The sequence below is a fragment of the Podarcis tiliguerta genome, assembly GCF_965153285.1.
Source record: "Podarcis tiliguerta genome assembly, chromosome: 11".
Lineage (NCBI taxonomy): Eukaryota > Metazoa > Chordata > Lepidosauria > Squamata > Lacertidae > Podarcis > Podarcis tiliguerta.
In genome coordinates, this window is record NC_139544.1 from 33,430,875 (window position 1) to 33,455,713 (window position 24,839).

At 42.8% G+C, this 24,839-nt stretch overlaps 2 protein-coding genes across 6 annotated transcripts; one reads left to right on the forward strand and one right to left on the reverse strand.

The window, feature by feature from the left end:
* Positions 1-1,072: 1,072 nt before the first annotated feature.
* Positions 1,073-3,620, reverse strand: ANAPC2 (anaphase promoting complex subunit 2). Its single transcript, XM_083403943.1, has one exon. The coding sequence runs from the start codon at positions 3,555-3,557 to the stop codon at positions 1,287-1,289; it is 2,271 nt and encodes a 756-aa protein (XP_083260069.1). The 5' UTR covers positions 3,558-3,620; the 3' UTR covers positions 1,073-1,286.
* Positions 3,621-5,922: 2,302 nt separating this feature from the next.
* On the forward strand, positions 5,923-23,324 carry GTF2H2 (general transcription factor IIH subunit 2). Of its 5 annotated transcripts, none has more exons than XM_083404541.1 (16): positions 5,923-6,035; positions 6,802-6,877; positions 6,977-7,054; positions 7,404-7,440; positions 9,958-10,044; positions 10,636-10,686; positions 12,266-12,320; positions 13,695-13,800; positions 15,195-15,285; positions 15,492-15,579; positions 16,317-16,424; positions 17,569-17,632; positions 18,456-18,559; positions 19,228-19,330; positions 21,033-21,072; positions 22,055-23,324. In XM_083404541.1, the coding sequence occupies exons 2-16, from the start codon at positions 6,822-6,824 to the stop codon at positions 22,172-22,174; spliced, it is 1,188 nt and encodes a 395-aa protein (XP_083260667.1). In that variant the 5' UTR covers positions 5,923-6,035; positions 6,802-6,821; the 3' UTR covers positions 22,175-23,324. The 5 variants fall into 5 exon arrangements, with proteins under 5 accessions (XP_083260667.1, XP_083260668.1, XP_083260669.1 ...); XM_083404542.1 differs by having other exon boundaries at positions 5,970-6,167; XM_083404543.1 differs by lacking the exon at positions 5,923-6,035 and adding an exon at positions 6,065-6,202.
* Positions 23,325-24,839: the final 1,515 nt, after the last annotated feature.

Consider the following 24,839-nt stretch of genomic DNA (forward strand, 5'->3'; position numbering starts at 1 on the left):
CTACAGAAGAATCAGGTGAAGGTTGACATATTTCAAACTTGACGTTTTAGTTTGAAAAATGAGTTTTCCCATATTGTAGCAATATTAGGCAATTTTTGTAGTTGTTTTTTTTAAAAATAATCGGATATAATTAATTGGATAGTCTGATTTGTGTGTGTGATATCCAGAGCCCCAAACCTAAAACCTTAAGTATAAGAGGGCTATTTATTGATTTTAAAGATCTAAAAGTAAATAATGTAAAATTTCCATGAAATATAATAATTTAAACAGCAGTCAAAAACATCTAGAGTCTATAAAACCACATAAATTATTAAAATAGTTTAACTTTCTCAAAATACAAATCAATAACTGCTTGATGGGTCCTGGGCTGTTATACCTCTTTTTAACCAGCTAACATGGGCTGCCTGGGTGACCTTTGAAATTATTCTGTTCATAAAAACTAAATTGCCACAGATGCAAATGTTTTAACAACCAAAGTGTTTATAATTTGGTCACAGAGCTGCCTTTTGAAGTCTTACTATTTTAAAAAAGAACTAAAAACTACCTGGTTTTACTTCCTTCCTTCCTTTGTTTTAGAACAGGCTTGTGTGTATCCATTTTTCCCTTGAGAACATGACTATTGATCTTCATGTTATGATTGTGGGTTTCTGTCATGTGACGTAGCGAAGCATTTTGTTTGGATATGCAAGTAGACATGTTCAGCTGTTGGGCAACTGAAGGTATCAGGAAATGCACTCTCACTTGGCAAGTTTCTACTTGAAAGTTATGAGCACATACGGGGGTTGGTTTTTTTGACATCTTGTGATGGATGTGATATTTGTCCACATTGTGTTTAGTCGTTCAACAAAGAACTGCAGTCTCCAGAGAGACGGAGGAAAGCCTTTTTGTGCCCAGATATGTTTTGTGCCAAATATATGGTTGTTGTTTTTTTTTTGCGAACAAATAGCTTTATTGCGTGGGAACCGTAGCGTCCCCAAACGGACATCACCCAGTGGATCTCTCGCACCCAGTGGATCTCTCACACCCGGCGCTTCAGTTCCTGGCCTTGGGGAAAAAAACCCAGGCGCAATGCTTGCGAACCAATATCTTTATTTTGTGGGAACCGTAGCACTCCCAAAAGGATGGCGCCCGGTGGATCTCTCGCACCCAGCGGATCTCTCACACCCAGCGCTTCGGTTCCCGGGGGAAAAAACCAGGTGCTTTGTTGCAAACAAATAGCTTTATTGTGTGGGAACCGTAGCGTCCCCAAACGGACGGCGCCCAGCTGATCTCTCGCACCCGGCGCTTCAGTTCCCGGCCTTGGGCAAGCGGTAGACGCCGCCGCAATAGACCAGCTGCTCGTCCTGGACCTTCTTCTGGAGGAAGATCTGGAGCTCCCGCAAGTCGATCTCGCTGACCATGGGACCTGTCATGACGAAGATCTTCAGCATGCTGTGGATCCGCTCGAGGGGCAGGCTCTCCAGGTTGGTCAGCATGGCCTGGATGTAGGTCCAGAAAACCTGGAGCTCCCCCTCCTTCTGGTCGGCCTGGGAGGCCATGGCGGAGTCACCCTCCTCGTCGCTCTCCACCAGCACCACCTTCTCGGGCGCCTCCTTGGGCGCCTCCTCCACCACCGCGAAGGTGCCGGGCGCCTCTTCGCGCAGCACCCCCTGCTGGAGCCAGAGGGCCAGCTTGCGGCGCAGGAGGGCCGGGGGGCAGTGGAGGGCCGCGCTCAGCTCCTCCAGGGTCCAGGTGCCCTTGTCCTGGAAGTGGAGAATGATGGCTGCCTGGGCCGGCGTGACGGACAGGGAGAGCGTCCTATCGGCCAGCTCCACCTCCAGGCAGACCGCCCCCAAGTGGTGCTTCCAGCTCAGAGTCCGCATGGCCTTGAGCTTCTCGTACTTCCGGGCATAGTCCTCCATGGCGGCCTTGATCTCGGCCGGCAGCTCCAGCTTCTCCTCCTTGAGGGGCGGCCAAAACTCGCTGGAAATGATGGCGGCCGCCAGCCGGAAGGGGGGCCTCTGGCCTTCCGGAAGCTTCTGCTCCTCGTCCCGGATGTGGGCGTTGATCCGGCGCGAGTCGGCCATGTCCTTCAGCATCACCTCGCAGTAGAGCATCTGGGTTTCCCCAAAGCGCAGCTTGAGCAGCTCGACGTTGCGGATTTCCCTCTCGGCGCTGTAGTTCAGCTGGTGGAGCAGGCGGTCAGCCAGCAGGGTGCGGTATTCGTTGATGAAGAGGTCCTTGCTGCCGTAGATACTGACCAGCAGGGTGATGATGTCTGCCGAGCGGCGCTTGGCAGCGGGCTTTCCAGCTGGGTGGGCATCAACCGGGTCGGGCACCCAGTCCTCCGGCTGGGCGCCAGCCTCCTCGTCACTCTCCTGCCCGTTGTCCAGGGCGACAGGATCCGCTCGGGAGAGCTCGTGCGCCAGGTCGCCCGATCCCTCGCCCGTCAAGCCGGCCACGATCTGCCGCACAGTGTCCTCGCGGGTCCTCAGGTACTTGCGGATGGGCTCCCCAGCCACCTGCAGGATGACCATCGAGGGGTCCAGCTGGCGCAGGGCCTTGATGGCGCAGATGTAGAGGGTGATGATGTCCGAGGTGTTGACCCCGGGATGGAGGAGTCGCATCTCCAGGGCGCTTTTCAGGGAGGTCAGGAGGTGCTGGCGCTGGTTGGTCCTCTCTAGGCAGAACCTGAGGTCCTCTATGGCCGGCTTGGAGTCGGGGAAATCTCGGATGATGCCAAAGAGCTCCTCGATCCTCATGGCGGTGTAGAGGCGGTAGAAGAACCTCTGGACGTGGCAGCGCCAGCGCCGCAGGGGGGCGGCTTCGGCCCCGCCCTCCCGCCGGAAGACCCAGCCAACCCAGCCAATCACGCGCTCGAGCCATTCCTGGAAGTCAGGGAGGAAGGAGCGCTCGAACTCGCCCCGGCAGGTGCCCTCCAGGCGCTCGGCGATCATGCGGTGGAGGATGTCGGTCACGGCGGGTGTGCTGATTCGCTCGAGGAGGCGGAGGCGGTGCAGGACGCCGTTCAGCTCCTCAAAGCGCGCTACGGTTCCCTCCTCCTCGCCGCTGCCTGCTGGCGCTACGTTTCCCGCCATGTAGACCCGGAAGCTGCGCCCATAGAGGTCGCCCAGCGCCTCCTGAAACGCCCCTGGCGGCGCCAGGAAAACCACGGCGCGCAGCAGGGCGTCAAGGTTCCCGCGCAGGCGCCCAGTGGCGCCGGTGCCAGGCACCGCCTCGGGCACCCACTCCTCCAGCAGGGCGGCGCCGCGCAGGTAGGGTGCCAGGCGCTCCTCCAGCCAGCGGAAGGCCTCCAGCAGGGAATGGGCGTGCTGCGGTTCACCGGGCGCCGGCGCCGCGCGCCTCCAGAACTCGGGGCCCAGGCGGGACTGGAGGTCCGTCTGGAGGACCTCGAGGAACCAGTCTTCCAGGGCGCCCTGCAGGCCGTGGTGGCGGAGGGCGGCCCAGGCCGGGCGCAGGTCGGGGGGGGAGTCGTAGCGCGGCGGCGCCTCCATCCCCAGGGCTTCGGGCGGCACCAGGCCGGTGCTGAGCGCGCTCCAGGCCGCCGACAGCTCCATTTTGCGTCCGAACGCGGCGGCGGCGACCCGGAGGAGGACTAGGCCCCGCCTCCGCGCATGCGCGGACCGGCGGCGACGGCAAACGGCGTCCGACGCGCGACGTGACGCCGCTAAATATATGTTTTGACACTGAATTCCAGAATGAGATAATAAGCAAGAAACTACAATGCAGGAAAAAAGCAGATATAATAAAAGTTTTTTTTTTGGGGGGGGCAGTTACTGCCTGCCTCTTTTAATGTTTGATTGGGACAAAAAGAAAGAAAATGGTTCAATTAATTATATTTATATGAACCAGGATATTTTTTGTTTGTAGTTCAGTAAACTGTTATGAAATGTCATGGCCTTTGGCTAGCACAATAAACTTATTGTTGATGATAGACTTATACCATTTTTGAGCCATCTTGTTTTATTAATTTAAAACAGAACTTTTTTTTAACAATAAAAAGGCTCAAAGTGAGAACCCACCCTATCTCTTATTTGTTAAAGCAATGCTCTGTTACAGAGTCTGTTCACCTGTGATTAGTGACTCTCTTGTCCTTGGGAAATTGAAAGCTAGCAACACGTTTTTTGGGAAAAGGTGATCCCAGTCTCTGACGGTGTGATGAGTTTCAGGAAAGTCCAAAATGATTAGGAAAGGCACATTTGGGATTTCTGTTGATGGAAGCTGGAGATGCTAATATTTTGATTTATAATTTGGTTGAATTGTGAATGGTTTCATATTTTAACTGATTTTTATTATTAGCCGCCTTGAATTTATTCTGAAAACTAGACTTATATCTCAAGTTTTTAAAAACAGACTATCAATAAATTGGAGTAGAGAAGTGAGCTGAGCAGATATATACTTGATTAAGTATACTTCATTAATGTAAGGCTTACAGTACCAGTTTCTTTTTAGGAGGGAGGAACAGTTGACCCTCCAAATGTTGCTGGACCACAACTCCCATCAGCTCTAGCAAGCACTGCCAATGTCAATGGATGATGGGAGTTGTAGTTAAGCAACATCCAGCGGTCCAAAGGACCCCCTCTTGACTTAAAGAGAAACTGGCTCAAAGGTTCCTCACACCTGCTTTAAGCAATGCATAGTTCTGAACCAGCTGGCCAGTGGAACATTGGAAGCTGCCTTATAATGAATCAGATCAATGGTCCATTAAGCTCAGCTTAGCCTGACTGGGAGCAGCTCCACAGGTTTTCAGGCAGCTCTACCTGGAGATGCTGAGTTGAACCTGTGATTTCTACATGCTCTGCTAAAGCAGACCCTCCAAGTGTCCCTATTTTCAGGGATGTCCTTGATTTAGAGAAGCCCAGGTTTTTTATTTGATCCTGGAATGTTCCACTTTTCTTTAGGATATCCCTATTTCATTGGAGAAATGTTGAAGAGTATGGAGTTATCCGACTCACGAGCCATCTGAAGACAATCCTGTATAGGGAAGTTTTTTTAAAAAAAGTTCAATGTTTAATGTTTTATTATGTGTGTGTTTGTGTGTGTGTGTGTGTGTGTGTGTGTGTGTTGGCAGCTGGCCAGAGTGCCTGGGGAAACCAGTAAGATGTGTCGGGAATAGTATAATTATCATTATGGAATGGGACGTTCCTCTTTTCATTGGAGAAATGTTGGAGGGTATGCTGAAGCTAAGCCCTGGAACTGGTGAAGCTTAGAGGGGGAATAAAGTCTGTGTGATTAGAAGGAGAACTTTCCCACCCTGAGATGCGCCCCAAAGTTACGAGCTTGTAAATTTTAGCCTCTAAAATACGGTACCTACTGGACGACGAGGAAGGCTATTCAGGTCACAAGGCATGGTCTGCAACACTGTAGACACTACAGGTAGGCTTAAACCGCCGCGTTAGCAAAAGAGAAGCATTTTAGCGTCTCTCTGGACTGGAGGAAGTAATAGCTGTCCATAGCAGTTGCACCAGTTTATTCCCACGCCCCACGCTCCTTCCAAGACAAAAGGGCAGCAAAGAGAGGAGTCTTATTTCACCTGAACCGTTCATTATTTTAAATAGTTTCTAAACGTTTAAAAATAGTCCTGCCCGTTTAGAGTCCGAGAATCCCCACATTGGGGGGAGGGACGTGAAAGAAGAAACTTCCTTATGACATAAGCTTTTGAAGACTCAGAGTCCTTTTTCAGCCTTTAAAGTCCCACAGGGCTTTGTTGTTTTTGCTGCAACGCAGACTATAGCAAAGTGTGGGTTTTAATTGCTGCCAGAAGCTGTGGCTGCGTCACCCAAAGTAGCAGAAACATACTCCCCCCCCCTACATCTATGTCAGTCACCCTGCTCTTTTCTCCGCAACAAGCTCTTTGCACGGCGGAACTCTTCTTCTTAATATTTGCGCTGCCACCGGAATGTTTAAAGTGTGGAACCTTTAGCCAGAGAGATGGTTTTCCTAGAGAGGCTCCGAAGTGCGTGCGACTAGGTTCTTGGGCGCGCACTTCTTTTGGTTCCTCCTCTTCGGTTCTTTCTGTCTCCTGAAAGATAAAGGCAGGTGGCAAGAACAGCTCCCCCCCAGACCTCCCTTAGAGCTGTTAGCCTATTCCTGAGCTAGGAGACTTTGTGGGAACAAGACGCTTTTGTCCCAAGCCCAACCTTGTCCTTGTCGACTAGCTGAGGAGGGTAGTTCTACTTGTCTGGATCTTGAGAGTTTAGAGGTGCTATCTTAGTTTTCGATGGTGGAAGTGTCATTTTATCCTAGCTATTTTCATGTTGTTGGTTTTGTTCTTTTCTTTTTTAAAAAGTCATTTGGGTAACGGTTGAAAGGTGCTGACTGTATGTTAAGTCAATTGCAGGAAAAGGCTCGTTAAAATCAGCAAAACTTCCTAAACTGAGGGGGGGGGGGGCTTGAAGCAAGCATAAAAAAAAAAAGCTAATTGATTTTCTTGTAGCCAGAAATTTGCCCAGGCTGGGACCCCAGCTCCGGATCAGCCAGAGTAGTGATGTGTGCTGATGCAGCAGAATCAGGATGTTATAAATCATTTCCCATCAAATACCTCTCCTTTTCCTAGTTTTTAGTACTGGATGGAGCTTTGTGGACTCTGTGAGTCTTGAAGACCACAAAAGCTGATGGGGTTTCATAAGGGCTTCTCCTGAGAATTACATCTGATTTGCTCTGATTTATGTACTATTCAGGAACCTTGAACCTGACAAGTTGTACATATGTGTGTTATTTAATTATTTATTGTGGCATAAATTCTATTATAATATCTCAAAATACAGTTTTAAATTACAGTATCATAATTTTCCTTACTAGTTTCTTAACTTGGAAGAGAAATGGATGATGAACCAGAGAGAACCAAACGGTGGGAAGGGGGTTATGAAAGAACTTGGTAAGCTTTTATATTTCTCCCCCCCCCTCCATTGTTTAAGAACTGTAGTCTTTTGTTATCTATATACAGTACATTATACTTTGTTTTTCTTGCTTCTAGGGAAGTTCTTAAAGAAGATGAATCTGGATCATTGAAAGCCAGCATAGAGGATATTCTTTATAAGGCCAAAAGAAAAAGGTAATCACTAAGCTGCACAATGTAGGGATGCACTATGAATGACACTTCAGAATAAATTGCATTTTGCTGCAGTCTTACAAGGAGAAGCGTGAAAAGTTTCCAGTTTAAATTCAAATCTAACTTCATTCTACTTAGGTTGTATGATGTTATAGTCAATCAGATTACAATGTGGCTCTGACATTCATCTTCACAACATAATTAAAAACTTTTGTATCAAAGTATTTTAAAAAAGTAAACATGATTCATTGAATATCTGTTTTTCACAAATGAGAATAGATTGTATATATTGATGATATAATATATAAATGCTATAACAATTAGCAATTAATTTTTTTTTTTTACTTTGCAGAATCTTTGAGCATCATGGACAAGTTCGACTTGGGATGGTAAGTTCTCTTTTTCTACTTGGCTCTAAACTTATTTTGCTGTGAAGTTGTGTATGAAATAGGTCTCATTCATATGCTTAATAAGAGCATACTTGTTTTTCCTTAGATTGCAGTTTGCTTTGGGCAGGCAGCTGCACTATCATTCAGTAATAAGAACAAGAAGAGACCTGGATCAAATCAAAGGTCCATCTTGTAAAGCATTCTGATGTCACAGTAGTTCATCCGATGTGTATGGGAATCTCATATGAGGGATATGAGCACTCTTGCTTGTGTGCCCTAGCAACTGATCCTGGAGGTCGTATATAGCCATTGTGGCTAATAGCCATTGAGAGCCTTTGTCCTCCATGAAGCTGCCCAAGTTGGTGGCCATCACTACATCTTGTGGTAACAAATTGTATAGTCTGAGGATGTGCTATGTGAAAAAGTACTTCCTTTAGTCCATTCTGAATCTCAAACCACTCAGTTTCATTTGATAACTCTGGCTTCTAGTATTGTGAGAGAGGGAGAAAAACTTTCCCTACACCATACACACCTTCTTGTAAAATTGCAGTGATATTTAACTATAATCTATTTAGCCATAAAGAAATTCCTTCCAGTAGCACCTTAGAGACCAACTGAGTTTGTTATTGGTATGAGCTTTCGTGTGCATGCACACTTCTTCAGATACCTGAAGAATACCTGCATTCACACGAAAGCTCATACCAATAACAAAAATAGTTGGTCTCTAAGGTGCTACTGGAAGGAATGTTTTTATTTTGTTTCGACTACGGCAGACAAACTATTTAGGCATGTTCATATGACCATTGAGCTTCAAGCAAGAAGGTCAATAAACGTCAAATTGCATAGCTGAAATTCTAGCCATACAAGTTCCCAGAGATAATCTGAAGTCAACCTATACAAAAGGCAGCTCTGGTTGATTTTTGGTTGAGGGAAGTTGGATTCTATTTAAAGCAAATAAAGTTTAATCAAGTCTTAACTTTGCTTAAGAGCTCTCAATAAAGACTGTGGGGTTGTGACTGCAGTTTACCAGCTTTTAGAGTTGGTTTTGGGATGTTATAGTAAAATGCTGGATTCTTCAGTTAGGATAAAGACGTGAGAAAAGTTCTACTTGATTATTATTTTAGGCTGTGTGCAAATTTTACATTGAGACATTTATTTGTGATGTTATTGGGCTACTAATAAATAAAAATAAAAATGTATTTTGATTACATATAATTGATTGGATTTAAACTTTTTTATTTTTCTGCCCCGCTCTTCCTCTCGACCAGATCTGGGATGGCAAACAAGAATCTTAAAAGCATGGGTCATGAAGCAACGGTTTAAAATTATACCAGTTTAATGTGCTTAGAGGCACAGCAACAGATGAAAAGGTCTCTGGGTTGCATCCAATGATGTTGTGCTGTTAGCACAAGGACTTGAATGGGACTACCTCTTCTCTCCCCATACCCCACCCCCCAATCTGCTTCATAGGGTTGGGGGAATCCCAGAACCTATTTGTAGGGGTGAGGGAGGAGATTCTTGCACTGGACAACTTAGTTGGATATAACCCTCTGTATCTTTTATAATTATCATTAGTCCTCTGCTTTGGTGGTTGACCAATTTGGATGTTGGGTGTAATGTATCTGAACTGAATCATTTTAAAAAAACAACCAACAACCCATGGATGTCAAAGAGAATGTCAGGGCAGGATTAGTGGAAAATATGGGTTTCAGGGAATAAGTGAGAAGTATATAGTATGGTAATGGGTGGCGCTGTGGGTAAACGGGTGGCGCTGTGGGTAAACCTCAGTGCCTAGGACTTGCTGATCGTATGGTCGGCGGTTCGAATCCCCACGGCAGGGTGAGCTCCCATTGTTCGGTCCCAGCTCCTGCCCACCTAGCAGTTTCGAAAGCACTCCTAAGTGCAAGTAGATAAATAGGTGCCGCTTTATAGTGGGAAGGTAAACGGCGTTTCCGTGTGCTGCGCTGGTGCTGGCTCGCCAGAGCAGCTTCGTCACACTGGCCACGTGAGCCGGAAGTGTCTCCGGACAGCGCTGGCCCCCGGCCTCTTAAGTGAGATGGACGCACAACCCTAGAGTCGGTCACGACTGGCCCGTACGGGCAGGGGTACCTTTACCTTTATATAGTATGATAAAGGTTGACAGGCTTCCTTGGCTCAATGCTGTGTGCTGCTTAAAAGCAAATAATACTGTCAGTAAACACAAAAACCCAGAACCAGCACAAAGAGAAAAACAAACAGCCTGAAGTGTAAATTTACCCTGAAGTAAGTTCCATGGATTCAGTGGGGACCACTCAAAAGCAAGTACGCATAGATTTTCAGTTTTCCGATATATTTCTGTAACTCTGAAAGAAGGGGCCAACAGCCCACAATTCCTTTGCAATGTTGTGCATTTAGAATAATTTGTGAATCCTAAATTACTTTTGAAAAGGTATGTATCATATTGGCCTGATACTCTATTTTATGAATATTATAACAAAATATATTTTAATTCCCTAAAAATATCTTACCCATATTTAGATGCGTCACCTGTATGTAGTGGTTGATGGATCAAGAACAATGGAAGACCAAGATTTAAAACCTACCAGGCTAACTTGTACCCTAAAGGTATTTATTCTTGATAACTTGCATTTCTCTAAGATCACTGAAAATAGATAAAATGTCAGATTGCGACAACTCAGATTCAAGTTCTTGCTCAGCTCTGAAACCCACTGGATAACCATGGGCCAAGTCCCATTTCTAAGCCTAATGTACCTTGCAGAGTGGTTTGGAGGATGACTTGGGTATGGTTAGATACAGCAAACATCACCTAGAACCTCTTGAAGGAAAGGTGGAGGGAAGGAAACAAATGTGATAAATTATCCTTCATTTGTTTCCCTTTCTCATCTGGTGATCTCAGGGTTTCCAGGAACAGTGTCTTTCAGCCATCAAACAGGAATGTTTTCAAATTCCTCCTGAAAGTCAATAACTGTCCTAAAAATAAGGTTTAGATGGACCTTAACATCACTCTTGAAATAACATTGGTAACCACAACTTTGTTTTTTGTTAGTTGTCCTTATGCATACTTTTTAGAAAATAAGAAGCTTTTATCTTTTTTGATGACTAGGTATAAAATGACTTTTGTGAAGTTCATAAAGTTGTGCAATGTAAAGTAACACTTGAGAATTAATGGCTCTAATGATATTTTTCTTTTTGTAGTTACTGGAATATTTTGTTGAAGAATATTTTGACCAAAATCCGATTAGTCAGGTATGTACACTGTGCTGGAGATGGTTGCTGTGGATTAGAAATAATCACTTCTTCGAATGTTTAGCTAAAAGCAATCTTAAGTGTGACTATTAGCATATTGGTGAGTTTAAAACATTCTAAAGACAAAATAAAAGCCATGATTTATGTTAAAATTAAATAATAAACATGTTGTACTGGGATAATTCAATTTTCTGTCTATAAAGCCCAAAGCATTTTGGCATTCTAAATGAGGGGGTTAATATTTTCATCCCTGCCTGTGCATTGGAGAATGTCTGAAGAAGGGAGCCTGCTGTATGTACGCAGGCTGCCACCATGATTTGGAGTTCTATGCGATCATGCTTCCAAATCACAGGGCTATCTTCCAATGCATAGCCAGTAGGGGGCTGGACACCAGCAGGGGACTTGGCAGTCAGGCCAGTAGGTGGACTTTGCTCTCTAATCCATGGGATTAACAATAAGGTGATTTATAATGCCTGAACAGGGTTTGGTCCTGCAGCATATATAAATGAGCATGCATTTAATGATTTTGCACAATTCATTTTGCTTCTGTTATGTATGGGCAAGAGGAAGAAATGACACAGTGCAATGAAGCCTCTGACCACCCCTCCTTTTGCCCTTCGCCTCCCTAGGCTTTTGATGTCATCAGGCATCACCTCCCATCAAACCTGTCTTTGTATCCACCTAGGCTAGCTAGAAACTAATTAAAAAGGTAAAGGGACCCCTGACTATTAGGTCCAGTCGTGACCGACTCTGGGGTTGCGATGCTCATCTTGCTTTATTGGCCAAGGGAGCCGGCGTACAGCTTCTGGGTCATGTGGCCAGCATGACTAAGCCGCTTCTGGTGAACCAGAGCAGTGCACGGAAACGCCATTTACCTTCCTGCTGGAGCGGTACCTATTTATCTACTTGCACTTTGAGGTGCTTTCAAACTGCTAGGATGGCAGGAGCAGGGACCGAGCAACGGGAGCTCACTCTGTTGCGGGGATTCGAACTGCCGACCTTCTGATCGGCAAGTCCTAGGCTCTGTGGTTTAACCCACAGCGCCACCCGCGTCCCAGAAACTAATTAGGAAGTGGCTAATAATAATAATATTAAAGCAGAGACTCTTAAGATTCTGAAATTTGCAGTGTCAAACTGTTTCTTCATCACGATTATGGAATAAAAGCTGCTGTAAATATAGTAGAAGGAATTATATAGATTACCAGAAACTGCATAAACATTTCCGCCCACAGATTTCATATTTATAGCTCTTGGTCAAACTTATCCCCAGCTGTTGATCTCATGGGGTAAGCAAAAGCAGCAATGGCTTCCATAATTCAAAGGGAGGTGGAGATGAAACTATCCAGCTCTGCCATGTCGAATTCCCTGCAATGTTGCTCATTACATGTTTTGATGGGAAGCTGCAGGAGTGCTAGGTGGCTCTTGTTCCTCTTTGCATCTCAAGTAACTCTTGTTACTATAAGCTCTGCAAATGATTCTTGGCTCTCTGCTGCCACCTCTGTACGTTGGAAAACATGGTTGGGCTCAACGAGACTTCATTACTCTGTGACTCTATTAATAGCAGACATCTTTCTGGCAGGTTGGCATTATTGTGACTAAGGGCAAAAGAGCTGAAAAACTTACTGAGCTTTCAGGTATGAACAAATTATTTCTTTCATTCTGAGAAGAGATTTGTTATTATGGCCCTGTCATATTTTAAACAAAGCAAAAAAGATAATATTTTCTATATTTCTACCTTGTTTGACCATTCTTTCTATTAAACATGATACAGACAACTGACTTTGACCCAGTGTGAACTTTAAAAATACATTGGAAATTTAAGGATAGTTGCTGGAGCAAGTTTAAAGAGAATGTTCCCTATAATGTTTCTACCTTAGACTATGTATAAATGAAATTTTACTTGAGGGCAACTCTGTAAATTCATTCACTGTATGATGTTTAAATTAAGTTTTCTCCAGGATGGTATTGACCTTAAGTGTATGTATGTGGTGGGGACGGCGACAGGTTTGGTTTTGCAAATTTGATTCAGCAGCCAGATTTGCCCAGTGCTGATTGGCTGCCACATGTGACATGTCCTCAAAGCAAGCTTTTAATTTCTAAAATTTTAAAATAAAGCATTGAACCAGCATTTAGTTGTATATATGTACACCCCCCCCAAAAGAAACCAGTGCAATGAAGATTAAGCATTATCAGTCCCAGAATGTTGACAATCAGTTAGAAAAGAAAATGGGGTAGAAGAAATGAAATGGTTTTCTGGAGAAGGGGATAGCTGACTGGAGCTTTGAACAGGATCACTCTTATCACTCTAGACCAGACTTAGTCAGCCTTGGGTCCCTAGATTTTGTTGGACTACAAATCCCATTATCCCTAGCTAGCAGGACTAGTGGTCAGGGATGATGGGAGTTGTAGTCCAACATCTGGGCTCCCAAGATTGAAAAAGCCTGCTCTAGACTGCAGCATTTTGTTGCAGGCCCCATGAATACTGGACAAAGATGAAGCAGGGCTTGAATGAGGGAAACTAGTTGATTGGATGGATAGAGGACCCTCTTGGGGCAAAGGAGAAGGAGTGCATGAAAAATACCGTATCTTTTGCACCATAACACTCACTTTTTTCCTCCTAAAAAGTAAGGGGAAATGTCTGTGCGTGTTATGGAGGGAATGCCTATGGGTGGCATGCCTACGGATTTTCCTCCTCTAAAAACTACGTGCGTGTTATGGTCGGGTGCGTGTTATAGAGCGAAAAATACGGTACTTGTTTTGAGCTTTCATGTGATAATGAAAGGTGGTCTTGGGGTGCCTGGAGACTTGATGAGCATTGTTGGTATAGTCTTGGTTCAGCTATAATGCCAGACCATGGGTTGATATTGTATGAATGTGTGTCAGTTTACTTCCTTTGTATTTTCCTTCCTTCCTGCTTATAAAAGCAGTGTTTTATGTCAGAATATTTGTTTTTTGTTTTTTAATTCAGCTATTTTCTGATGTTTGATAATGAGTGATTTTCCTCATAGGGAATCCAAGAAAACACACAGCTGCTTTGAAAAAAGCTGTAGATATGTCTTGTCTAGGAGAGCCATCTTTATATAATGCCTTAAATTTGGCTGCACAAACATTAAAGTAAGTATATATAGTCTACTGTAGTGTGGTTTTTTTGTTTTGTTTTGCAACCATGGAGATCGATCTAACTATAATCACAGGGAGAGTGATTTATTAATCAAGTATCCCTTTTCAGCATTCATTAATCTGCTTCAGCAAAAACAGCCAAGTTTTGTGGCCCCTTAAAGATTAGTATATTTATATATATTATAAACTTTCATGCACTTCATCAGACATATGGAATGTTTATACTCATGGTTTGGGGAGAGGCAGAGTGTAAACTAGGTTAGAAGGAAATTAAATGCAATAAAACAGTCTGACAATTGTGTTAAAGTTTAAATGCATGTAAAATAATTACAGTGACCATTCCCAGAGCAGTGTTGATGATACCGTAAACATCGTAGCATTGGTTAGCTAATTAACACCTATATTGGGATAAGAACCTGTTCTGTATTCAGGCCACAGGTGATAGAATCAAATTTCTTGATAAGTAGTTTCATACTAGAATTTCCTGTTTGAAGTTCTTTTATCCAATAATAGAATTTTCTGTTCAAGAACTAGATTGTTCCTCTTTGTCAAGTTTGGGGAATCTTTTTGCAAGAGTCTTGGATAAACTTCCAGGGACTGCGTATTGGGAACAAAACTGCATACACCGCCCCCATTCACATGTACCCATCCATTTAAATTATCTCCCCGTTCACACACATCCATACAAACCCAATTCTCACACAGCCATTTAAACAGTCACTTACGTTATCTCTCCACCTTTTCTCTCTTCTCTTTTCCTCCCTTCACTGTCCCTCCTCAGTGTGGCACTTAGGCTTAGATTTTTTTGGGGGGGGGGTGAGGGGAATGTTAGCTTCCTCCCCATGCAGTAAGTAGTCACAGGGAAAAGGATGATTCTATTTGTGCAAGTGGGACCTCTTTCCTAAGACCAAGGGCTAATTACTAATTACGTGGTGAATGGCACTGAAGAGGGCAGGCTGTGGTCCAGATTCAAAGACCTAGCCAGAGATTGCCCACTCTGGCTCTTGGACATTCTGCAATTTGAAGGTGCTGCAGCAACTCAAAGCAAACTGCAGAATTATCCTGGAGACTAGTACGTGCTAAGTTACAGTGGTAAATATTTAAAGCCCATATGTCCAACACTGATTCCCCTCCCCTATTTCTTACTTTGCATTCAACAGCCTTGGCTGAACCATCAAACTACTTAGTGAGCATAAATGCACCTACTTACGCTGTGTGTATATGCAACATCTTCTCTGCACCGATTCATAACAAATCTCATTGCTGACAGAGTGTAAAATAATTTTCTCACGTAATTTATGTAGAAATGGGTCTCTGTCTTGCGCTTGATTGTTTTGGCACTTGTTTTTGTTTGTCACAAACATAAAAGTGTGTTTTATTCTCTCTAGGCATATGCCAGGGCATACAAGCAGAGAAGTCTTAGTAATATTCAGCAGTCTGACAACATGCGATCCTTCCAATATTTACGATCTAATTAAGGTACACAAGTTTTTGCTTTTGTTTTTTATTTTTTTACTATTAAAACAATCCAGAATGAATGCTGGACTTTCTTGACATTTGGGAATATGCAGAGATAGTTAACATGCTTGAAACAAATATTTGTCACAAAATCCTGAAAGCTTTGTGCATTTTATAGGTTTTTTTAGATCTCTCATTGCATGTGTTTTCTCTTTTTTATATCGAAGAGTTTAAAGGCAGTTAAGATCAGAGTGTCTATTATTGGCCTTTCTGCTGAAGTTCGAGTTTGCACTGTACTTGCCCGGGAAACTGGTGGTATGTATATATTTGAGTGTGTGTGAGTATGTCTGAGTGAGTGAGAGAGAGAACCATGAACTAAATTGAAAAAGCCCTGAAGGCCTGCAATTTCAGTTGGCCTTCTAGCTGTGAAGTTTATAAATTGGATGATCGTCTGACTGTAGTTTCGAACTGCAGTTTTTAGCTTTTAAAAATATCTGTCAGGTTTTTTAAATCTTTCTTTGGTTTTGATTGTTAGCTGCTTTTGACTGGCATTTGCCCCAAAGAGCTGTCTGGAATAAATAAAATAAAAACTGCTCGTATTTTGATGACAAATCACTAAAAGCTGATGCTAACAGAGAAGGAAAATTTCATAAATAGTTAATCTTTACATAGTCAGCGTTATCTAGGCTTATCTAAATGACTTTTCACTTCAAAACCTTTTTATCTCTTTGCGCTGTGATGGAATTAGTGCAAAACTTTTCATTTGCTGTTAAACCATTGCAGCCTTTCCTCTGACATACTCTCAAAAAGCCTCACAATTAGATCCACAAGGTAGTAGATGACATGTATTTTTACTTGCCCATCTGCCCACATATACCTGTGTCAGGTTTGGCCTAAAAGGGGTGGGGGGGAGAGAACTAATTGGTTTTGCAGGGCTTCTTTCCTTGGTCACTTGTTGACAATTCTTACTCACCACTGGCAACCAGATGAGCAACTGTTGAGATGCCTGCTCTCAGTTAATTAAATTTTTATTTTGTTTCCTTTTGTGGCAGGGACCTATCATGTCATTTTAGATGAAAGCCATTATAGGGAACTTCTGATGCACCACGTCAGTCCACCACCAGCTAGTTCAAGTTCTGAAAGCTCGCTTATTCGAATGGGTAAGAAATTGTCCTTTAATATTTTGGTATACTGGTATTGAACACACAGAATAGTTTACTCTAAATCCAGAGGCAAGCAATTAGGATAATGCTAAAGACCACCTATCCTGAGCTGGCGATTTCACTGTTATATGTTGTTGCAAGTAATTGGCATAATTTTTTTCCTGCCATACTAGGTAATATTTCACTTGTATTTTGCAGATATTTTAGACCTGTGGTTCTCAAACTTTGGGCTGCACTGTCAGAACAAAAATTTGCTTGTGCCACACTGCATTTTTTATTGATAAGAAATGCATTGGAAAACAAAAAGAAGTAACTCCTATCAGTGCTTGATTTATAACATAGAACACAACTACCTTATAATACAGTGGTACCTCGGAAGTCGAACGGAATCCGTTCTGGAAATCCGTTCAACTTCCAAAACGTTCGGAAACCAAGGCGCGGCTTCCGATTGGCTGCAGGAAGATCCTGCAGCCAATCGGAAGTTGTGTTGGCTGTTCGGGTTCCAAAGAACATTCCCAAACTGGAACACTCACTTCCCGGTTTGTGGCATTCGGGAGCCAAAACGTTCGAGAACTAAGCTGTTCGAAAACCAAGGTACAACTGTATTAGGTCTAATTTGAGACAAGCTCTCATCTCATCCAAAACAAAGAAGCCTTTCCATTTTCTGATCTTTCATATTTGTCAGAGTTGGAAATCCTTCTTCACAACAATATGTTGGAGAGAACTGTAGAAGAATAGCCAATACTCCTGAAGAGAAGTGTGGATACTGTTTCCAGTTGTATATCCATACCGCACTGAAATGTTTAAATTTTTTATTATTATCCTTGAATCTTTCCCTCACAATAGCCATCCTCTCCTGCCGCACCAGTGCGCAATGCCACACTCTTTGAGAACCACTGCTTTAGACAATTATTGTTTATTAACTACAGGTTATTACCATTTTCAGTTATCTGTAACATACATTTTGCCCTGTCTACCTAGTGATGGCATGGTCCAGGCCGACCACACAGAGTTTTGTGTGTCCGCACGGTAAAGTGGCTTATATTGGGATGTAAATCAATGCACACTAAGATTCTCCTCTTAAATGAGGACCACAATACATATAAAGTGACTCAAAACTATGCCTGTTCTTTTCCGCTAGGCTTTCCTCAGCACACCATTGCATCTTTGACTGATCAGGACGCAAAGCCATCTTTTAGCATGGCGTAAGTAATGGGTTGCTTTGTTTAGACACGGCATGGACCGCGGTTTAAAAGTCTGAATGAGTACATTGAGCAGCCAGCATTTTATCTGAAATTGCTTCTTCAATAGCTCCAGTAGTGTAAGGGAAAACATCATTTTAATAGCAGCTCATAGTCTCTTTCAGCATTCAGAAATAATTTGGTGGAAACATCCAAGGCAGGTTTGGCTGTGTAGCTGTTCTTCCCCATATGTCTAGATTTTGGTCTTCAGTTCTGTTTAACTAAAACTAGGTTTTGCTCATTGTAAATTTTATTATTGGTAGAATTTCAGTTGAACCGACTTTCTGTATGATTTAGAACTCTTAAGGACACGTTGTCTGTATGGGTCTTCCCAGATGGATTTATGGCACAACAAATGCAGAGTTCTTTTGCCGTAGAAGGAGATCTCAATGTCTTTCCATTGCAGAACAGCCACCTTTTCTTCTGTGATATTATAATGGACTCAAGTGACTTACTGGGAGGGGAGAGGCAGCAGTGAGGATGATGTGGTACCAGTGGGAGCAGCGGATTGGCTCTTCCCATGCCTTGAACCATGCTGGCCTCTCCCCTCCCCCTCTCAGTAAACAGCACTGATTCTAGTGAGGAAGCACCCCTGCTGGAAAATGCAACTCTCCTTCAAGTGCTTGACAAAGCGTTGTGATTTCTTTAGCCATACTGGCTTCTCCAAGAACTTAAACCATAAACTTTGAGGCCTAATGCCATTTCTCACCGTTACAACCCTTTTCAAATTGTTCAAAATGTTTCTGTGCAACATTGTCAGGGTGGGGGAAATGTTATTCTTTTACAGGCAGCTAGAAAACAGCAATGATCCAGGTCTTACCCTGGGAGGATATTTCTGCCCCCAATGTAGAGCCAAATACTGTGAGCTTCCTGTGGAGTGCAAAGTTTGTGGTGAGTAATTAAGTGTATTTATCTTTGTCTATTATAATAGGGTGTGTGTGTGTGTGTGTGTGCGCGCGCGCGCGCCAACCCCCAACTGGGAAAACAGAAAAGTAAGCCACCAGCCTTGACTCTTGCTGCATCCACTGTGATTTAGCCACACACTTCACAATTGTGCATGCTCTTCAGTTTCAGTGTGTGAGGCAATTATGACATTCCCGGTACTCAACTTCTTTTCTGGGGTGGAAGGTGGTGAGTTTCCCCAATATTTAGCTTCTAAACGAAATGTTGCCACAGATCAGCCCTGTGTAAAACTCATATCCTTTCATCTAGAAACCCTTCACATTAGTCACAGATAGAGGGTTGGTTGTGGTCTCTTGATCATGAATTAAGTGTCATTTGTACATACCAAAAGCACTCCTTTACTCTGTTCATATCTTCCAAGCATTCAGAAGTGACATCCGGAACTAAACCTTGGTCATTTACAGTTACATGGTGAAGAGCAGAATTTGCATACTTTTTACATCCGTAAGGCTGTATATGTTAAACAAGTTTTATGAGGGGAGCAGAAGTTTGAAATACTAATAAGAGGGTTAATAAGTTAAAGCTATGTTTTAAAAAGGATAATTGAGAATTGTTTTTCAGGAAACCTTTATAAATACACCGATAATTTTTTGTAGGTCTTACACTAGTATCTGCACCCCATCTGGCTCGATCTTACCATCACCTATTTCCTTTGGATGCCTTTCAGGAAGTCCCACTGGAACAGTATATAGGAGAACGGTGTGTAAAAGATGTCTGGTATAACCAGTCTGAATACTAGGGGTTAATGTTTCCAGCATGTGATGGGTTGATAGCTTTATCTCTGCCTACAGACTACAACACCATGGTGAACACATAGTAACAATGGTACATTTGCAGGGGGTATCTTTCCCACCAAAGGGTGAAATATCTTTACATAATACCCATTTCTGCTGTTTCCAAGAATGGCTCTGGAGCTTGCGGCTACTGAAACAGAGCAAGGATTATCACCTTTTTGGGTTTGACTGGTATTTCCTTCTAAATAGCCATTACTTCCTGTTGATCCTACCACTGTTCTAGTTCCTTTAAAAAGATGGCAGGGTAATGTTTTGCCTGGAATAAGAACAAATTGTGATACAACATCTCCCCCCCCCCCCAGTTTTGTGTCAATCAACTCATCATCAATCATTCATTTTGGAAACAGGTTTTTGTTTCGGATATAAGTGTTCATTATTATGAGCAAATTGGGGGCTGTGATTGTATGGTGGTAAACTGACACTTCTGTTCTTCTTTCTTGAGTGACCAGAGAGGCAATATTCTCATACAGTAATTTGTGTTACTAATTGGAATATTTTCAAATAAAGAACTTCAGCTCTTTACAGTTATAGCTTCTGTCATTTCACAGGGTCCAGTATTTTATGCCACAATATCATTAATATAATCATGCAGTTTTTGGGTTGACACAAGTGAAAGTAGGAACATGTGAGGGATCTTTTTTGCTAGACACAGGTTACCCCTGTTTTGGCTGGACTATTGGACATTTCTCTGTGCATCGTTAAGTCCCCATTAAAAGTAACACTTATACAGGCAGGGGTTACGTTCTGGGGATAATGCATAAAGCCAAAATTGCATATGGTCAAAACACATTGGGTTCAATGACAGGTGGCATTACCAAAGTCTTTTATCCCCACTCGCCCCCTTTCCGCCCACTTTCAGAAAAATGATATTTTGGGGGGCCAAGCATGTAAAGCTGATTGCATGCAAATTAAATGTGCATAAGTTGCAAGGTACCCGTAACAGCTGCAACACATTCCTGGCATTCGATTTAACTGGTTCTGATCCTATATTCTGTTATTAAAGTAATAGTTGCTTTATAAACACAATAGTAGCAGCACTGTTACTGTTTATTTAGGCCCTATGCATGCACACAACGCTTTACAAGACAGAGAACAGGTCCCTACCTCAGAGGGTTTACACTCTGTAAGGCAACAAAGGGAGTGGAGTGGAGGCAGGAATAGAGAAAGAATATGCATTATTTCTGTTATATATACTTAAGCAAGGGTACGGAACTTCTGGCCCTTGGGTGAATGTTGTCTCACCAGGTCATTTGCCCCAAACCATGTCTATGTGTCCATCAGCTGACAACGTGGGGTGTTTTGGGTGCTAATTCTCCACTGTGTTTCCTGGGGGGAAGTGCTGATGAAGCAGACCCCTCTCCCTACTGTTGTGGATCAACTTAGACAGGTGGGTGGGATTGTCCACCTACCAGTCACCTTACATCATCATGATGTAAGCTGATTGACAGGTGGATGGTCCCTGCCCACTTGTCAAAGTTGGTGGTTGGGGTTAAGACGCCCAAAATGTTCTCCACCCCTAACTTAAGGCATATGAAGTAGAGGTTTAACATCAAGTATGTATTAATTAGTCTCTCTAAAATCTCTTCGTAAATATTCTTTTTAAACAGCTATTGCCAAGGATGCCAAGGAGAGATTACAGATCAGCATGTAAGTCTTCAGCGTTCAACCTATAGATTACATTATATTTGCTTGCCCTCCATGCAAGTAATGTTTTTTGTCCATATCCTTCTCTTCCCACTAAAAAAAAATTGTTATTAAATGTTTAATACTTAATACAGTGTAAACAAAGGTCGTAACTTTTACATCAGAGAGAGCAGAAATATTTAGTAATGTTTAGGATTGTCTCTTTGTAGGCTATAAAAATGTGTCTGAGCTTGTTGATATCAAGACTCTCCTGATGTATAGAATAAGTTTTGCTAATATGGCAACATTCAAATTAAAAGCAAAGTGCTGCATTGGTTAAAATGTCAATGATTGATCAACCAAAATATTTATGGAGTGGTAGTGATGTAAGTCTGTTCTATACCAGCCTTCCAAGCATGTGGTCCTATTCATGAATGCCAGGTCAGTTCTCAATAAAACAACCCTCATCTGTGACCCAACTTCATCCAGTCGATGCCACACCAACATAGATTGGTGAAAGGGTTCCTTTGTGCATCACACACCTGTCTGCGCAACTGTGGCGCTCTCCAGCAAACCAATCCACCTGAAAACTGGTTTGTTGAGGGTTTGTTCCTGGTGTTTTGGCAGAGATAAAGCAGGGATTTTGTTGGTGAAGCACCTATCCCTGCTACACAGCATCAGCTGGCAAAGGGGGTGGGCTTCAATATTCACAGTGATGCTACCTTGTCAAGACTAGTTCAGTGCATTGGAATATTCCAACTGCCATGATATGCTGTGCTGCAAAATGTAGTCCATATTATTAAATGAAGTAAAACATTTTAGTGTGTTTTACCAAACAAACAAAAACACAAACAGAAGGGCAACAAAAAAATAAAACAATATGCATTATGATCATAGCAGATAAATCCATGTTAGGTGTTCAGTACATGAGGCAATAGTTGCAAAAAAGAATTCTAGTATCTGCTGTAATGTAACCTTTTAAATTTCAAATCTTTCTTTTTTGTAGGTCTATATATGTAAAGTCTGCCAGAGTGTGTTTTGTGTAGAATGTGATCTTTTTGCTCATGATACTCTGCACTGCTGTCCGGGTTGCATTCACAAGCATCCTGCCCCTCCCTGTGTGTGATACTGCCTAATGATCAACAATGCTGGGTGCTTTTCTGTGAGTAAAAAATTCAACTTGACTGTTCAGTGAAGGTCTTCAGCAAAATAGCTTAAGATGAGGAAGAGCATCTTGCTGAATGCTTATGTAAATATTACTATTTTCACACCCAGTTTGAATATACATGTGTGTACAGCTATTTGTATGTGGAACTAGTTATTGAAACTTTTTCTTCTGAAATAATCTGAAAAGTGTGCAAGTTTGTACCTCTGAAATTTGAAATGGATATGCGTCCTAAATTAATGGCTCTTGCTTTCATTTTAAATAATAATCAGCACAATAGGCTACAAGCCACAAAGCACAGTCATGGAGAAGCAAGTTTAATGTAAGTCATTAGGATTTAAAATCTAGGATGCAAAATCCCTGGTGCGCTGGTCACTCTAGACCATCTCATGATAAGAGCTGCTTCTCTGTGTTGGCAAAGGTTGAGAGTGATGTCAGGCAATATCTGTTTCAATAAACAGTGTTAGCGTGCTGCGTTTTTTGTTTTTACTATAATGATTACAGATGGAAGAGTCTTTTTATGTTCAATTGCACTTCAGCTTCTGCAGGCAAGAGATAGAACTGTACCACACAAAGTTAAAAAAAGAGAGAAAAGGTAAAGTTAAGTCCAGTCAAAGGCGACTATGGGGTGCAGTCTTCAGTAGAAGAAATCTATAAAGCACCTTCTAGTGAAAAGATGGTAGAGGGAAGTGCTATGATCTAAATCAGTAGGACTATGAAATGAATTTTTTAAAACTTCTCTTAGACGCATCCTTTAAGAAGAAATAAGGCACATGACCATGGACCAAAGGAATGGCTGAGAGACCTCTGTTGCCTTGCTGCCATGGGATTTTGAAAGAGAGAACTTAACTTTCACATATGTCAGATCCCTGACTTTTGTGTTCCACTTGCTCCATTAGGTGCATACTCCCTTCTTTCTTTTCAGTATGGTTCTGGCAAACTGCTGCTCTCACTCTCTAAGCTCTGGGTAGTTAGGGACTCTTTTACTCTTCAAAACTAAGGTGGGTGATCATATTAAATCGTATTTGCAGCCTGCATAGTTGTAACATCGTTTTCTAAAGCACTTGTACTGCTCATCTTTCATTTCTGAATAATAAACCAATCATTTTTACTTTAGGTTGTGGCAGGCCCTTTATTAGGCATACATGTATACATGCTTATTTAATAAACTCATGTTCTGACTCCACACAAGTTTCCATTCCTCTCAGGGTATATGTTGGGCTCACATATGCAGTGGACATGCCTGTGGCTTCAGCCATACCCCTTGTAACAACCAGCAATTCCAGTGGCAGAGCTGGATCTCAGAGGCCACACCAGACTGAACCTGCTCCTACAGGGAAAGTGCAACCCCATTTAGAGCAGGCAGCTTTGTGACTTTCTCCCACAGAGCCCAAATCTTGCCAGGTTTCAGACTCAGCGTATTAGTTCACATCCAGCCCACCACTACATCTAGACACCAGTCCAGGGCCTTCTCAAGCATTCCCAATTCTGAGGTTACATAGAAACCGAGCTGGTTATCATCAGTGTACTGGTGACACCTCACTCCAAATCTCATTACCCCTCCCAGCAGCTTCACATAGGTGTTAAATAGCTCTGGAGACAGTATGGCATCTTGCAACAACCTGTAGTTCAACAGTCAGAAGGCTGAGAAACACTCATTCAATGCTCTCTTCTTGAACCATCTCAAGATAAGACTAGAACCATGGCAGAATGGTGCCCCTGTTACCCATCTCCTGTAGATGGTCCAGGATTCCATTGTCAATGGCATCAAAAGCTGCAGGAACAGCAAGATTGATCTCCCCCTTCTCCCAACCAAAGTCAGGATAACTAAGGCTGAACCATAATTGGAATTGATGTAGATAATCAGTTTACCTAAAGAATGCCTGCAGCTGCACTGCCATGACCCCGAGTACCTTGCCCAAAAAGAAGGTATTTGTGATTGGGTGGTAGTTCTTAAATGCCTTTGGGTCCAGGATATTTCCCTAGGAGTAGCTGCACTACTGCATCCTTCAAAGTGGAAGGCCACACCTCCTTGTACAAGGACACATTCACCAGCTAAATGTTATTAATAAATTGATTAATGTTTAATTGTCAAAAATAAGCTTCAAAGTGGTTTACAAAGTACACAAATTCTGAAATGTGAACATTCGTAATTCAAAATAAACAATAAAAACCTCCCTTTAAAATAACACGGAAACTAAAACAGGAGGCTCACAGAAGTTGCCTTATACTGAGTCAGACCATTACTCCATCTAGGACAGTATTGTCTGCACTAAATGGCAGCATCTCTCCAGGGTTGCAGACAAGGGTCTCTCTCAGTTTTACTTGTAGAGGCGGATTTAGGGCAGCACAACCAGTTCCTCCACAATGGGCCCAAGTCTAGGGCGAACTGCATGATGAAGTGAATTGAGCACAATGGAAAGTGAGGGGTGGGGGAAGCAAATTTTGGCTTTGCACAGGGTGCCACTGAAATTTGAAAGACCCAAGGGAGGAGAGGGAAGTTGCTGCCATATGTAACCTAGACTTTCAGAAGCTAGGGTTAAGGAGATGAAGGGTAGTTGTATTTCCAAAATAGTATAATCTCATATGGTATTTTATTTAGGAATACAATTACATTCTGGTTTTG